The sequence below is a fragment of the Puma concolor genome, chromosome C2, assembly GCF_028749965.1.
Source record: "Puma concolor isolate L17-30 chromosome C2, mPumCon1.1.hap2, whole genome shotgun sequence".
In the NCBI taxonomy this organism is placed as follows: Eukaryota; Metazoa; Chordata; class Mammalia; order Carnivora; family Felidae; genus Puma; species Puma concolor.
In genome coordinates, this window is record NC_141675.1 from 77,051,948 (window position 1) to 77,069,270 (window position 17,323).

A 17,323-nucleotide genomic window follows, 5' to 3' on the forward strand; every position below is an offset into this window, starting at 1 on the left:
GCTAGGATTTCCATTACTATGTTGAATAAAAGTGGTGAGAGTGGACATCCCTATCTTGTTCCTTACACTAGAGGAAAAGCTCTTAGTTTTTCCCCATTTAGGAGGATTTTAGCTATGGGTTTTTCATATATGGCCTGTGTTATGTTGAGGTGTGTTCCCTCTAAATCTACTTTGTTGAGGGTTTTTATCATGAAAAATGGTATACTTTGTCAAATGTTTTTTCTTCATCTCTTGAAAGGATCATATGGTTCTTATCCTTTCTTTTGTTAATGTGATGTATCACATTGATTGGGAATATTGAACCACCCTTGCAACCCAGGAATAAATCCCACTTCACTATGGTGAATGCTTTTTTTTTTTTAATATATTGTTGGATTTGGTTTGTTAATATTTCATTGAGAATTTTTGCATCTGTGTTCCTGAGGAATATTGGCCTCTAGTTCTCTTTATTTTTTTTTTATTTTTTATTTTTTTAACGTTTATTTATTTTTGAGACAGAGAGAGACAGAGCGTGAGCAGGGGAGGGGCAGAGGGAGAGGGAGACACAGAATCTGAAGCAGGCTCCAGGCTCTGAGCTGTCAGCACAGAGCCCGACGCGGGGCTCGAACTCACGGACCGTGAGATCATGACCTGAGCCGAAGTCGGACGCTTAACCGACTGAGCCACCCAGGCGCCCCTCTCTTTATGTTTTTTAAGTTAATTTATTATTTTGAAAGAGAGAGAGAGAGCGAGCAGATAGGGGAGGGCCAGAGAGAGGGAAAGAGACTCTCATGCAGGCTCTGTACTGTCAGTGCGAAGCCTGATGTGGGGCTTGACCTCATAAACTATGAGATCATGACCTGAGCCGCAGTCAGAGGACACCAACTAAGCCACCCAGGCACCCCTTCTTTTTTTTTTTTTAAAGTTTATTTATTCTAGTTATCTTTTTTAGTGGTGTATTTATCTGGTTTTGGTATAAGGGTAATGCTGGCCTCATAGAATAAATTTGGAAGTTTTTCTCTCTTTTCTGTTTTTTGTAATAGTTTGAGAATAGATATTAACTCTTATTTAAGTGTTTGGTAGAACTTACCTGTGAAGCCATCTGGTCCTGGACTTTTCTTGTTTGGGAGTTTTTTGATTACTGTTTCAATTTCTTTGCTAGTTATTCATCTGTTCAAGTTTACTGCTTCTTCCCATTTCAGTTTTGGTAGTTTATATGTTTCTGGGAATTTATCCATTTCTTCTAGGTTGTCCAATTTGTTGGCATATAGTTTTTTATAATCTCTCATAATTGTTTGTATTTCTGTGGTGTTGGTTGTTATTTCTCTACTCTCACTGTGATTTATTTGGGTCCTTTTTGAGAAGACTGCCTAGGAGTTTATCAATTTTATTAATTTTTCAAAGAACCAGCCCCTGGTTTCATTCAGCCCCTGTTCCATTTTTTAGTTTCTGTTTCATTTATTTCTGGTCTTATCTTTATTATTTCCTTCCTTTTACTGTTTTTGGATTTTGTTTGTTCTTTTCCTGGCTCCTTTAGTTGTAAGGCTAGGTTGTTTATTTGAGATATTACTTGCTTCCTGAGGTAGGCCTGAATTGCTATAAAGTTTTGGACTCCTTTTGCTGTATCCCAAAGGTTTTGGACCATTGTGTTTTCATTTTCATTTGTGTCCATGTATTTTTTTCATTTCTTCTTTGATTTCCTGGTTGAACATTCATTGTTTAGTAGCATGTTGTTTAACCCTCCTGTATTTGTGGTCTTTCCAAATGTTTTCTTATGGTTGACTTCTAGTTTTATAGTGTTGTGGTCAGAAAAGGTGAATGGTATGATTTTAATCTTTTTGCATTTGTTGAGGCCTTTTGTGTGACCTAATATGTGACCTATTCTAGAGAATGTTCCATGTGCACTTGAAAACAATGTGCATTCTGGTGTTTTAGGTTGGAATGTTCTGAATATATATTTAAGTCTATCTAATCCAGTATATCATTTAAACCCATTCTTTCCTTGTTGCTTTTCTGTTTAGATGATCTGTGCATTGATCTAAGTGGGTGGTAAAGTCCCCTACTATACTATAATTGTATTATTATCAAGTAGTTCCTTTTTGTTTGTTACCAATTGTTTGATATATTTGGGTGCTACTTGTTTGCTGCATAAATATTTACAATTGTTATGTCGTCTTCTTGCTGGATTGCTCCCTTTATTATTATATAATGCCCTTCTTTGTCTTTTGTTACAGTCTTTGTTTTAAAGTCCAGTTTGTCCAGTGTTAAGTATTGCTACTCTTTCTTTTGACATCCATTTGCATGATAAATATTTCTCCCATCTCCTCACTTTCAGTCTGAAGGTGTCTTTATATCTAAAACGAGTCTCTTGTAGGCAACATGTAGATGGGTCTTGTTTCCTTATCCATTCTGACACCCTATGTCTTTTGACTGAAGTATTTAGCCCCTTACATTCAAAGTTATTCCTGATAGATAATGTATTTATTTCCATCTTATCACTTACTTTGTGGTTGTTTTTGGAGATTTTCTCTGATCCTGTCTTGTCTTTCTCTTGAGTTTTGCTGATTTTCTTTAGTGATATATTTGGATTTCTCTTTGTTTGTTGCATGTTTATTAGTGGGTTTTGATATATGGTTACTATTAGGTTTGTATATAACCTCTTCTGCAAATAATAGTTCTTATTAAGTTGATGGTTGTTCAACTTTGTATCCATTCTCTTCCCTTTTGTGCACATTTTGGGTATATGTTATTGTATTTTATATCCTTTTTCTTGTGTGAGTTGTTTGGCTGAATATTACAGAAATACTCATTTTTACTGCTTTGTGTTTTGTGCTTTTATACTGTCACTTTTGTCCTCTCCTTTCCGCTCAAAGAGTCCTCTTTACTATCTCTTGCAGGGCTGGTGTAGTGGTCACGAACTCCTTTAGTTTTTGTTTGTCTGTGAAGCTTTTATCTCTCCTTCTATTCCAAATGGTAGCCTTGCTGGATAGAGTATTTTTGGCTGCAGATTTTTCCCATTCAGCACTTTGAATATATCAAACCACTGCCTTCTGGCTTGCCAAGTTTTGTTGAAAAATCTCCAGATAGCCTTATGGATTTTCCCTTGTAAGGTAATGACTTCTTTTGTTGCTTTTAAGATTCTTTTCTTCATTGCTATATTTTAAAAATTTAATTACAATATGTCTTGGTGTTGGCCTGATTTTGTTGATTTTGATGGGTGTTGTGTGTGCCTCCTGGACCTAGATGTCTGTTTCCTTCCCTGGATTAGGGAAGTTTTCAGCTATTATTTCTTTAAATAAATTTTCTGCCCTCTTTTCTCTCTCTTCCTCTAGGGCTCCTGTAATATGAATGTTGTTATATTTGATAGAGTCCCTGAGTTCCCTATGTCTGGTCTTAACATAATTCTTTCTCTCTTGTTCAGCTTCATTACTTTCTTTTACTTTTTCTCTGGGTCATTAATTGATTCTTCTGCTTTTCTAGCCTGCTTTTCATTGCATCAAGAATGTTTCTAATCTTGTTTGTTGCCCTCTTTGTCTCTGATTGATTCTTCTTTAACTCTTATCTTTGTGATAAGGGTCTCACTGATGTCTTCTTTTCTCAAACCCAGTGAGTATCCTTGTGATTGTTGCTTTAAATTTTCTGTAAGGCATGTTACTTATATCACTTTCACTTCAATCTCTGGCTGCGGCCTTATCGTATTCTTTTACTTAGGATAAATTTCTCTGTCTTTGCATTTTGTCTAAATCTCTGCCTTATGTGTGTTAGAAATGCTAGTTATGTGTCCTGCTCCTGAAAGTAATGGCCTTAAGGTAATGTAGTGCCCAGGGCCCACCTAGTGCTTCAGGGAATGTATCTAGTGTGTGCTTGTTTGCTCTGCTGTTGTTTTCTGGTTGCTCTATCCTTCAGGCCATTGGTCTTAGAAGCTCTCCTTGCCTGCCATAGACAATGTTTGGTCCTGGCCTGCATGTGGGCAGTTTTAACTAAGTGTGCTCTGATCTGCTTGTGGAATGAGACCTGTCACCACCTCCACTGGAACTGAGGGCTTGCAAAACTTTCTGGTTGGGAGATGTGGTATGGGCAGGGGGTTTGTGTTGGTTTTCTAAGGGGGGGGCCCACTGTGCTGGAACTGATGCAGGCGTGACTGAGAAGGGCAGTTCCACCAGAGTACAGAGGGGTGGGGCTTGTTGTAAGCAAGTTAGGCAGCCGGTGTCAGAACTGCACTGCTTCCCACACATGGCTCTGTGTTTCTGCTGAGGGGCAAGAGAAGAAAATAGCACTAGCCAGCTCCTTTGTTTCCCAAAGAGGTGTGGTGTGTCCATGACTGCTGCCTCTCCAGGAAGAGTTCTGAGAAGAGCAAATAATGTACATCCCCCCCCCCCCCCCCCGCCCACCACCATGTGCCTCAGCCACTGTTAAGATTGCTGCTTCCACACTGTCTGCCCCCAAGTTGCTTGCTTACCTTCTCTCCAGGAGCCCCTCAGTGCCCTCCAGCTCTATCACAGCTAAGCCTGTGACCTTTAAAATTCCAGGCTTCCCACCTCCATCAACCTTCAGTTTGTTTTCAGTCTTTAAGAGTCTGGGGAGGGTGGGTGATGTGTATTGAGGAGGGCACCTTTTGGGATGAGCGCTGGGTGTTGTATGGAAACCAATTTGACAATAAATTTCATATTAGAATAAATAAATAAAAATAAAATAAAAATAAAATTCCAGGCTTTAAGCCCTGCTGATTGCAAGAATTTGTGAAATTCAGCCCCTCTTGTTTTCCAAGCTAATGGCTTTGGAGAAATGTTCTCCTTGTGCTTTCCCCTGTGTGCTCCTTTCTCTCTCATTCTTCTCCAAGACTACGGCTCCCTCCCCTCCAAAGGAGCTGCTGTTTCTCTTCTAAACCATGTCTCCACACTTTCCACCATCTTCAGTGTGGCCTCTTTTCTCCCTTTAGTGGAGTTTGTTCAGTCAATCTTCAGGTCAATTTCTGAGGTATGTAGGATGATTTGATAGGTATCTAGTTGTATTTATGGGACTAGGTGAGTCTAGGATCCTTCTACTCTGTCGTCATATTCTCCTGAACCAGGTTGTTCCTTTTTATGGCTGTGTAATTTTCCATTTTATGTGTGTACAGTTTGTTGATCTGTTCACCAGTAGATGGTTCTTGGTTCTTGTTTTGAACACCACTATTATGAACATTTACATATGGGTCGTTGTGTGGACATACATTTCTTGAGTAAATACCAAAGACTAGAATTGCTGGGTCATTTGTTAAGTGTTTTATTTTACTTTGTAAGAAACTGACAGGCTGTTTTCTAAAGTGGTTCTACCATTTTACATTCCTGCTAGTAGTATAGGTATCAGTCTGTTCCTTCATCTCACCAACACTTGCTATAGTTTATTTTTTTAAATTGACCATTCTAAAAGGTGTATAGTGGTATCTAATTATCGTTTTAATTATATTTTCCTTTTAACTAATGTCAGTAAGCATCTTTTCATTAAAATATATTAGCAGAGAAGACATGTTTGTCATCTGTATATATTCTCTTTGGTGAAATATCTGTTCATATTTTTAAAAATTGTGTATTTTCTTGCTAGGTTTGAAAGTTCTTTACAAATTTGAAATACAAGTTCTTTGTCAGATTACATAAGCTCAGCAAATGTTTTCTCCCAGTCTAGTTTGTCTTTAAAGACTGATAGTTTTACTCTAAGATATCATTCAGAATTGACTTTTCTGGGTCATACCATGTATACTATAGGCCTGTTCAATGTGTGAATTCAAGTCCTTTTATTTCAAGAAAGTCTTCTTGAATTACAGATTTAAATGGTTTTTCTACTTCATTATTTTGTTTCATCTTAAACTACAATTATTTGTATATTATATTTTCTTTATCTTCTCTATTTGTCATCTTTTCTCTGATCTCTTTTACTTTTTTATTTAAATTTTATTAGTTCTCTTCCTATATGCATTCAATTTCTCTTACTTTACTTGTGGTCATGTCTGTGCTTTTGGGTGGCTTGTAGGTCTTTGTGCTTCACAAACTGTCATTCTCCATTAGGACATGTTATTCCTCCAACAAGCATTGTATAATTGGAAGCATCTTCAATGGAGTGATAATGACAATGACATGTCATTTTAGTGGCAGCTGGAAACTACAACCAAAATATGTCATTATATATATCATAATATTCATACTATAGTATATCACCACTTAATTATGTTTATACAAGTAAACTTTCAATATGTTTCAAAGCAGTGAATACATGCTGCCAAAAGGAAAATGGATAAGAAATTATTTTCTTACTAGCTGTCACTGCTGTTGTTTTTAATACATATGTTAATTTCTCCATGATTTTTAGTTAAATAGCACTTGTAGCAGATAGTACCTTTTATTTGTACCTGCAGAGTGACATCTCATTTTGGCAGGCTGAGGTGAGGGTGGAGGTATGTGTTTGTATTAGTGTATATTAGTGTGTTCATAAACCTGAAGATAGAACTGAGAGACTTTGTAGTTCATCTTTCTGTCTTCAGGCAGGGTAAAATTTAACCCACTTAAACATTAAAATATGTTCTGTTTGAGTTTACAGACTGAGAGTTCCTGCAGTCTCCTTGGTAACTCATCTCAACTTTTCTCCACTAACTGGCAGCAAAGCAGTCTCGTTGAAGAAAGAGCTTTAAAAAAAGAAAAGATTTTATTTTTCTGTCATTAAGTAGACAGATGAGCATCATTTGTTTAAAGCACTTAGTGTGTGTCAAGAGAGGAGAAGGAAGGGCATACTCATCCAAGTATTATTACAGAAGTTGGGGAAATTTAGGGCCTACTTAAAGAACAGCAGTATTTTGGTTTGAATGTAACCATAATGTAGTCTTGAAAGTTCATGGCTTTAAAATTCCTTTTTTTAAATCTCTTGGGACACTATGTGGTCTATTTTATTGTTTCAGGAAAATAAGCACTAAATTACTGCTGTATTTCTAAGACCCACATGTGCTAAGTGAAAACCACAGAAAAGATCTTCAAGTCTTTCATCACTTTTATTATTCAATAAATATTTTTGTTTTAATTTTTTTGGTAGTGAAAACAATGTTAATTCCTTCATATATGCATTTTATAGGTACTAGGTATTTTCAGAATCCGATGCTGTCATTTACTTTGGTACATGTTTTGTTCTAAATATATCTGGCTCTACTTGTGCAAGGACATAAGAGTGCTGTACTTGGCGTGTTTTGAAAATGGGATACTTAGTCCTTATATGTAGGCTTGAGGATTTTAACATTGTGACAGTTTTACCATAATTTAAAAAAAAAATCTGTCATTGAACATCATTTTTTTTAGTTTTAATGAAAATCATGAAAGTTATTTTTCATGAAAGTTAATAAACTGTACTTCAGTTATTGTTTCTAAATAGCCTAAATGGAATGATGGCTGAGCATGTAACATGTATTTTCTCAAGCCCTTGTTCATAAATTTGCCTCTTACCCTTAGTGTTTCTTCTTTTTCATTGCCTGTAAACTTGGCCCTCCTTTCTGAAGTCACTCTTTGGTTGTATGATAGTTACTATATTTTTATGCTTGTTATCTGGTTTTTTTTTTAATTTTTTTTTTCAACGTTTTTATTTATTTTTGGGACAGAGAGAGACAGAGCATGAACGGGGGAGGGGCAGAGAGAGAGGGAGACACAGAATCGGAAACAGGCTCCAGGCTCTGAGCCATCAGCCCAGAGCCTGACGCGGGGCTCGAACTCACGGACCGCGAGATCGTGACCTGGCTGAAGTCGGATGCTTAACCGACTGCGCCACCCAGGCGCCCCTGTTATCTGGTTTTAAAGTCCTAGAATACCATGCAGTATTAAATGCTATAGCTCTCTGGCTAACTTACTAAAAACAACTTACTATTTAAAGGTATCGAAGGAAAAACCTGATGAGGAATGGTTATCTTATTTGGGATTTTACCTGCCTAATAGTAAGAAATTAATATCTTGTTTCCTTCAAATTTTACAAATAATAATTTTTAAAAATCTCTTCCTGTTAGACTTTTGAAGATTTTAAAAATGACAAGCAAGCTGTAGAATATCAACAACGAATTGTGGACATTTTGTTGAAAGTGAGTACTCAGAGAATAGATGTCTTTGTATTAATGTTTAAGAAAGTTGAATTGTTTTATAGCAAAAATAATCTTATTTAATAATCTTATTTAATAAAGCAGTATGTCCAAAGAAATTTTGTTGTGATGTCTTTGTTTTCCAAACCTGAGTGAAAAACTAACCATTAATTCAAAAAAAAATTGTTACTGTATCTTAGCTGTAGACTTGCTACTAGGATACAGGGTACTGCCCTTGAGAGATGCATTTTGTGGTAATTACTATATTAATATGATTTTGTGAAATAATGGTGACTGACTTCAGAATGCTTTAAGAAAATAATTAATGTGAAGAATCTTCTTCTGTCTCAGACCAGCATTGCTGTGTTGCTGTAGTTTGACCATGGCACTGAGATGGTGGTAACACTTCAGAATGATTAGAGGCACAGAGAAGATCATCTCAGTTTAAATCTAACTAAATTCAGTCCAAAGCTATTTTGAGATCCATGCTGTTGCTAATGAATGAATGCAGAGACAGATGCTTTTCCTTTCCATCTGCACAGTTTGAACCAGGCCAGTTTCTTGTAGTTGAAAGCTTAGAATTTTCATCCTGTTCATTTGGCTGTAGAATGGAGACTTCTTCCTCTTAGGGAGTTTTCAATTATTTTGGACAAGATACCAAAATTAAATGTTCTCTAATTGTGTATGACATTAATGCATTACATTTATAATAGTTCTTTATAATTTTCAAAGCACGTTTATATACATTATCTTAATTGAGCTATTTATTAACCTTGTAAGATAGGCAGTGATGAATATGAGAATAAGCTTGCTAAGCCCCCAAAGAATGCCAGTTTGATCCAAGTAGGTAGTATGGAGAGTTTTTACCTGGAGTTCCTAAATGGTCTCTCAATACCTAATCTTGTCTTCCTTTCATTTGTGATCTTGCCTTTCCTTTATTCTTCTCTGACTCCCTGTTGGATCAGTTGGAATTGAGTACGGCTGTGAGAGAAAATACAAAATAACAATAGTTTAATTGTGATGGGAATTTATTTTTCTCCGTGGGAGTCTGCAGGTAGGCAACCTGATCTGGTAGAGTGGCTTCACAAACTCATTAGGGATGCAGATGCCTTCTGCTTTCACTGTTACTATTCTTAGTACATGGTTTCTGTCTTTTGGTCCAAAATATCTGCCTGGGTTCCAGCCATCACCTCTACATTGTAACCAGCCTGAATGCAGAAAGAGATGAAGAAAGGAGTTCCCTCTCTTTAAGAAAACTTTTTAGAAGTTCTGTACTACAATTCTGCTTATAACATGTTGATCAGAACTTAGATATATTGCTTCTCAGCTGCTAAGAGAGACTGAGAAATGTACTCTGTATTGTGGGTTACCATGTGTTTAGCCTAAAATGAGGAGTTCTGTTTCTAAGTTAGGAAGGAAGAACAGATGTTGGAGCACAAGTACTAGTTTCTGCCATACTCATCTAAAGCTGTTTAACATGACATCCAAGATCCTTCTATATTTTCTGGTCCTTGACTACTTCTCTGTAACTTTTCTCTCCTATCTCCACCACACCGCCTGCAACACACTCTCTATATTACAGACTTCTCAACTATATTAAGTTATTGCAATTCATGAGCTTTCTGTGTCATCTTTATGTCTTAAATTCTTTGTGTAGTTTTCTTTTATCCCATCATGCCTTTCCTTCCCTTTCTCTGCCTGGCAGATTCCTAACCATTGTCCAAGGCATAACTCAAATATCATCCATGAGAAACTCTTTTAGAATCTAGAATCCTCTTCCGTATTTCCAGTTGGATTAGTTGCCCCTTCTGTGTGTTCATACAACACTTTATACTATATGCGGCACACTGTATGGTAATTGTTTACATCTATGTTTTCCTGCCTGGGACTGAGTTTCCTATAGATAGAGACTGTGAAGATTTTTTTTTTAATGTGTATCCTTGTTTTAACGTGTCCAGCGCAATGGAAGCTAGTAGATGTTCAAGGCATGTTTGCAAGTTTATTGAATTGGAATTTGAATTTAAAACTATACTAAGTTGGAGGAATGATCCAAATGAAGAGCCTGAAGCTCCATAAAGTACTTAAACTATTAGAGTTGGTGAATTGCTATACTTGTATATTGTTTTGGTAGTATTTATCTTGCGTCAATGAAGAATGAACTTTGAGAGTTTTTTTCTCATTTTTGGTGAAAGAGTTGCACTAACAAGTGTAGTACTGATGGGGCCAGTGAAAATAGGAATGTAGGCAGTGACCAGGGAACACTGGATGAACATTGAATGTAAGGTGATATGATGTGTGCTGCATGACTACAGACGTAGAAGTAAAAAGCTGTTAATTTGTGACTTTGTATAAGATTACTCAGAATTTTTGTAAGCATGGGCCCTGGAATAGGTAAGAAAGGAAACACAGAGGGGCCAGAATTTCGAGGATGATAACCAGTTAGACGCTTGCTGAGGTGGCAAGGGAATTGGCTGAGAGTTATAACTCTTTTCTCAGGAGTTATTTCTAGGATCATATAATTAGGGAGTTCACACCCAGAAACCGGAAGAAAGGGCTAAATAAGCAGAGAGGAGCACTGGCTGGGCCCAAGAGTTGAGTCCCAGGAAAGCACCTGTACACTGAAAGGGAGTGATGATTGAGTATTTTAAAGCTGGAGAAAGCTCTTTGAATTATCTATTATCAATTAGAATTTAGATATACACATACACAGATTATAACTTGAAATATTCTCATACTCTGGTAATGCTGAATTATGTACTTGAACAAGCTGTGTTTGCTGGACTAAAGCAAGGAGAGTTAAAGGAATACACTGCTCAAGCAAAGTACAAGGAGGTAGGCCAAAAGCTGGGCCCCAAGGGAATGTTTTATAACAGGAGGAATCTTACATTTTATCTTTGAATGAGAGTGGGAGAGGGGACTTAGGACTTCCGATAGATGAGACAATTTGTTGTTTAGCTAATTCAAAACAATGCCTGATCTTCCTTCCCTGTCTTCTGTATTTTCTTTCTTTGCTAATGGCATCATCGTCCTACCTGCCTGTCAGGCTCAAGGTCTGTCATTGTTTATTCCTCCTTTTTAAAAGCCACACATTTCCACACAGATAAATCCTTGTCCTGTTGCCTCTTTCCGGTGGCGTCTTTTGCACCTGTTCCTGCTTCTGTTTTCATGATCACTGCCCTAGTTCGGACCCCAATTATCCATTGGAGGAGAGACTCCATTGCAGTCATATGCATCTTGCTTGGACTCCCTACCTTTTAATTCTTCCTTGTGTTATTTCACTCTGTTCTCCAACTGGATAATTTTCCTAAGCCCAATCCTGATGATGATAAGCTCTCATGGTTGAACATGGTCAATAGAGCCCCAGTTTTTTTATGGAATAAACTCTAGATTCCTTAGAATGTATTCAAGGCCTCATCTTTTCAGTCTAATATCTCCCTCCTCCTCTTGCATGTGGCTGCACTCTAAAGAAATCCAGTTTCTTTGCATGCACTTGTATTTTCCAGTGTCCATGCTTTTGCTCACAGTCTTCTCTCTGTCGTGGGTTACTCTCGCATCTCACATTCCCCTACTTTCCTCATTTCTTTTCAAATTCCTTCTCTCATTTTCCCTACTGTGCTTTTGTAGCCATCTGTTCCTTTATGACAATGTTAGTTGCATTGTACCTTTTATTTAAGATTTGTTACCTGTTTCACCTTGCGTTCTTGCTCATAATTTCCTTGAAGGTATTTGCTATACCATCTCACTCATAGGAGGTACTCAGGAGACGAGAGCTCACCTAAAGCAGAGGAACGATTATGGTTTGATAACTGTGTGTGATCATAAACAGCCTGTTATATGAAACCATCTGTTTAAGAAACTGCTTATAGACAGGGCAGAAGCCATTCACTTCACTGATTGCTGGGCTAGCTGACGTCTTTTTTAGGATGCCTTCACTCTCTAGTTATCTTACTTAAAAAAGTGTTTTCATTTAAGAATAATTGACATGCAATACTGTACTAGTTTCAGATGTGTAACATAGTGATTTCAGTATTTACATACATTATGAAATGGTCACCACAGTAAATCTAGTTACCATCTGTTACCATACAAAGCTGTTACAGTAGTATTGACTATATTCCCTATGCTGTACATTTCCTGTCTGTATCTTATTTGTTTTATAACTGGAAGTTTGTACCTCTTAATCCTCTTTACCTGTTTTATTCAACCCCCTTCCCCACTCCACCCCCCAGCAACCCTCAGTTAGTTCTGCATCTGTTTCTGTTTTGTTTTGTTCTTTAGATTTCACATAATAAGTGAAATCATATGGTATTTGTCTTTCTCTGACTTATTTCACTTAGCATAGTGTCCATCCATGTTGTAACACATGGTTAAGATTTCATTCTTTTTTGTGGCTGAGTAATATTCTATTGTATATAAATACCACATCTTCTTTTTTTAAAAAATTTTTTAATGTTTATTTTTGAGAGAGAGCGCACACATGTGCAGGCAAGCGAGGGAGGGGCAGAGAGGGAGCGAGACAGGATCCTTAGCAGCTTCACCCTGTCAGCACAGAACCCAATGTGGGGTTTGAACTCACGAACTGTGAGATTGTGACCTGAGCCAGAGTCGGATACTTAACCAACTGAGCCACTCAGGTGCCCCGTAAATACCACATCTTTATCCATTTATCTATCGATGGAATTTAAGTTGCTTCCATATCTTGGCTGTTATGAGTAATGTTGCAGTAAACAGGGATGCATATATCTTTTTTGAATTAGTGTTTTTGTTTTCTTTAGATAAATACTTAGAAGTGGAATTTCTGGATCAATACTATTTTCAGTTTTTTGAGGGACCTCCATACTGTTTTCTATAGTGGCTGCACTGAGTTACATTCCCACCAACACTGCATGAGTCTTCCCTTTTCTCCACATCCTTGCTTACACTTGGATTATTTATCTTTTTGATACGTGCCATTCTGACAGGTGTGAGGTGATACCTCATGGTGGTTTTGATTTGTATTTTCCCAATGATGAGTGATGTTGGACATCTTTTCCTTTGCCTTCAAGTTACCTTAGTTTTAAACCCCAGAATGACTTTGTTCTCTCTGTGTTGGTAGGCAGCTTTTTGGTAGGTTTACTTTAATTTAAATTTAACTTTAGTAGGATTCTCTTTTAAGAATTCCAAAGGGAAACATGATTATTATTTCTTTGAAATCACCTCTCTTGCAATTCAGTTCTTATCCAAATTGTGCCTAGAAATATGCCAAAAATCATGAAAATGTTTTCCTTTCAGAATATGAATAGTTTTTGCTCCTTCTCTAAATGACATTGAACTCAATCGTTGCATAGCCTATAAAAGAATCTTTCCATGAGTCTCCAGTAATGAGGCTCCCTCTTCCCCTTCTAATGGTATAATTTTGTGTCAAACCAGTTGATGTATTGAATAAATGGTCTCTTTTGCTCATTAGGTTATGGTGGAGAATTCAGATTTTACTCCCTCACAAGTCGGGTGTCTCTTTACGTTCCTTGCCCGGCAGCTTGCAAAGCCTGACAATACCTTGTTTGTAAACAGAACGCTTTTTGATCAGGTGAGTGTCTTTAATGATGAGAGCTAGAATTGTTTTTATGCTGTTTGCTGTTCACAGGAAAGTTCACTGGACTATATAGTTTCTTAATATAAAAAACTAGATAAATGTCTTATCAGGTAGAAACCTGTTGAGGTTTTAATTTGGATTAAATTGGTTGTTTCTTTTAATGTTGTGCCTGTGTAGTATGACTTTTCTTAGTAACTTGGTATCATGGGGGGTATGGCTTGTGGAGATTGGTTTATAGAGATTTTGTTCTTTTAATTGTGTTCTCTGAATTGCCTAGAATTCTTTGCTCAAGAATTTTTCAATTTTAGAAGTCACCTATCTCATCGGTAGCAAGTCTCTGATGTTGATCATCTGTAAGAGAGATTTCTTTTAGAAAGTCTCAATGTCCCTACAAATGACTTTGACTTTGAAGATCTCTCTTAATCCCAGTTAAATAGCTCCTGCATATCAATACATGGGTGGCCAAAAAAAAAAAAAAAAAAAAAAACCACTTTATCTCTGGAGAAAGTTGCCAATAATGACAAGCATTTATTGAGCACTTTATAATACCAGGCTCTCTTCTAGAGTTTTATATGTGTATGTTAACTCACTGCTCCCCGAGCACCCCCATTCTGCAGATGAGGAAACTAAAGCCTGGAGAGGTTATGTCACTCATCCAGGATCATACTTAGTAAGTGTGATTCTTAGCAATAAATACTATTATTACATGTTAATAAAGTTGAGATTGAAATCCAAGTGGCCTGACTCTGAAGTCCATGCTTTTCTTGGTCCATGGTATCAGGGATCTTAAGGTTAAGGTGTGCTGGTAGTGCTGCCTTCCAGCCATGTTTCTGAACAGTAAAGATAAGATACATATTAAATTGATGGCATACTTGAGCCTGTGGTGCCATGTAATAGGCCAGTCAGTTGGGAAGACACCATATATCTGTGGTATTTGTTATGGCTGAGTATGGATGAATTGATGATATAGAAGGGGTAGTTATTGTTGTTTTCATTATACAATGTTACGGCATGCATGCTAGTCTCCAATAAAAAAAAATACCTTTCCTTTGACCAGGTCCTTGAATTCCTCTGTAGTCCTGATGATGACTCCCGACACTCTGAAAGACAGCAGGTATGAACCCCTGGGACTCTTATTGCTCAAGTATGGGAAAGAGGACAGAATAAGCTGGAAAGAACCCTGCTGTGCTAGACCTCATGAAACATAAGGGGGAAAAATTGTGCCAAACCCTAATACTAAGCTAGATAGTGGCAACTAGAAAATAGTGCAGATGGTTGTTAGGAGTACATTTATAAAGAATTCACATCAAACTAAATTCCTAGGAAGACTGGACCTGTCTTGCATTCAGCATGACTCAACAGGGAATACTTCATCCTTCTCCATTAAGTAGCAACATTTGGCACCTGTTGTATCCTGCTTTCCACTAGGGCCATTTATCTGATAACCACTTGTAGCTGCTATGGTTCTGGACCAGAAAGGCTGCCAGATCTTGAGTATTGGGACATTGAACTTTGGGAGTACTCTATAGCTCCACTGCATTAGGGCTAAACATTACTGGAGACTAGAATCCATCTGTCCTTCCACTAATCACTGTGAGATAGTAACTGTTGGATTACCGCTTTTTTCTACTTAGGCCACTTTCTCGAGAGTCTCTTCTAGGAGTAGGGTTCTTTCAAAGCTTACCCACTATAAGTGTGGGCACTAAGAGAGTCATCCTATTTAAAAGTTATGGCTAAAAGCATAAGAGACTGTTAAAAACTGAGAACAAACTGAGGGTTGATGGGGGGTGGGAGGGACGGGAGGGTGGGTGATGGGTATTGAGGAGGGCACCTTTTGGGATGAGCACTGGGTGTTGTATGGAAACCAATTTGACAATAAATTTCATATATTGAAAAAAAATAAAAGTTATGGCTAGACTTTGTCAGACAAGCTACAAAATATAAGTACTGTGAAAGCTACGCTGGTCTTTTTTATGGTAATAGTGCACAGCTGGGAGGTTGAGACTCTTGAGACTTGGCTAAAGAACTTAGGATAGCAGCAGTGACCCTTTTCTCCTCACAGCTGTGGCCCAGTGACTGCTGCAGACTGACTATTTTAGGAAGATAAGACAGCTGCTAGAATTTTGATGATCTCAAATTATATTGAATATAAATAATAATGTGGACCCCTCACTTTGCCCCTATCTCTCTATTGACAGGAAAAGTGGATCTTGGTGTTGCTATGTACAATGATAAAGAATTTTAATATAAATAACTAAAATAAATAGAAATAGAAATAAAAACCAAATCTAAATGTACAAGTCAAACCTTGAAAAGTAATCCTTGTATAGTAATGTTCTATTATCGGGAGTCTCCTTTGAGACTATTAAGGTTTTTTCTCGATTTCATTTGAGAAATACAGAAAACTGATGAAGTAAATTGCTCAAGTTCAAAACTAAGATTAGAACCTAATTCCTTCCGTTCTAGTCCAGCACTCTTGTACTCTATATGTAAAAATTTTTGCATGCAGTATTTTTTATTGTTTTCTGGTGGTATACTGATAAAATTTTAACAGCTGGTTCCCCAGGTGTAATTCTGACATGAATGTTAGTTGATATTTTCAATATTTGAGTAAGATGAAAGTACAGGAGTGAAAGCATGGCAGGACTTTGTACATTCATCAGTGATGTCTTTGCTGAATCAATTCTTAAATACTGGAAACATATAAGGCCTTAATTTTCTGTGCTATGTGCAATGTGATGATTGTGACAAGCACACTTTTAAATTTGATGGCCTTATTAACCTTGTTTCCATCACTCTCTTAGCCAGGGATTGGCAGGTTTTTGCTTTTTTTTGTTTTTGTTCTGTAAAGGACCAAAGAGTAAATATTTTAGGCTTTGTGGGACAGATAGGTTCCATGTCACACATGTGTCTTTTTGTTTATTTTACATCCCTTTAAAATAAGTAAAATATAGTAACCCCTGATTTTTATAACATGTGTCGATTTCCATAGTGTAAGTACTCCCACCATGGCTGATTTCAGCCTACCAACATGATGTCACTGAACATGGAATTGGGAAGAGATGCACAGTGCCACACCCTGGTATAATATTTCCACCACATAGATGAAGTAGCAAACCTCAAGAGCATACACAGTAAAATGTAGTAAAATAATTAGGAAGTAGTGAATTGTATTCATTACCTTTTTTAATTTAATTAATTGTAAATTTGTATAATTTAATTTTTAACAATCACTATGTTTAACAACTGGCTTATACAGTTCCTGAAAACTTAATTCTGCTGAATTGTTAAGACTGGCTCCAGCGATGGCATTTCTATTATATTATTCCAAATTGAGGCTCCCAGTAGATGAGTTCACTCCATAGTTCTATACTACAGTATATTATAATGCTCAGAATGGACTCAATTAAGGTTCTGAACAGTAAGTTTTAGATAGGTTTTATTTCTTTTCTGCTTTTTTGTCTTTTCTTAACTTGAAAGTAATCAATTTCCTGGGAGTGCCTGGGTGGCTCAGGCGGTTAAGTGTCCAACTTCGGCTCAGGTCATGATCTCACAGCTTGTGAGTTTGAGCCCCATGTCAGGCTCTGGGCTGATAGCTCAGAGCCGGGAGCCTGCTTTGGATTCTGTATCTCTGTCTCTCTCTGCTCCTCCCCTCCCCTGCTCACTTGCGCGCGCGCGCTCTCTCTCTC

At 37.3% G+C, this 17,323-nt stretch overlaps 1 protein-coding gene across 7 annotated transcripts in view; it reads left to right on the top strand.

Moving 5' to 3' along the window:
- The window catches only part of VPS8 (VPS8 subunit of CORVET complex), a 253,246-nt gene that overhangs the window by 111,188 nt on the left and 124,735 nt on the right, over positions 1-17,323 (top strand). For all 7 annotated transcript variants that reach the window (XR_015240159.1, XR_015240160.1, XR_015240161.1 and 4 more), the window contains exons 28-30: positions 7,994-8,065; positions 13,509-13,628; positions 14,692-14,748. Coding sequence is in view for 4 of the 7 variants with exons in the window: in XM_086674896.1 (XP_086531022.1) it covers positions 7,994-8,065; positions 13,509-13,628; positions 14,692-14,748 (249 nt within the window). In the remaining 3 variants the exon portion in view is untranslated. The remainder of the gene's footprint in view (positions 1-7,993; positions 8,066-13,508; positions 13,629-14,691; positions 14,749-17,323) is intronic.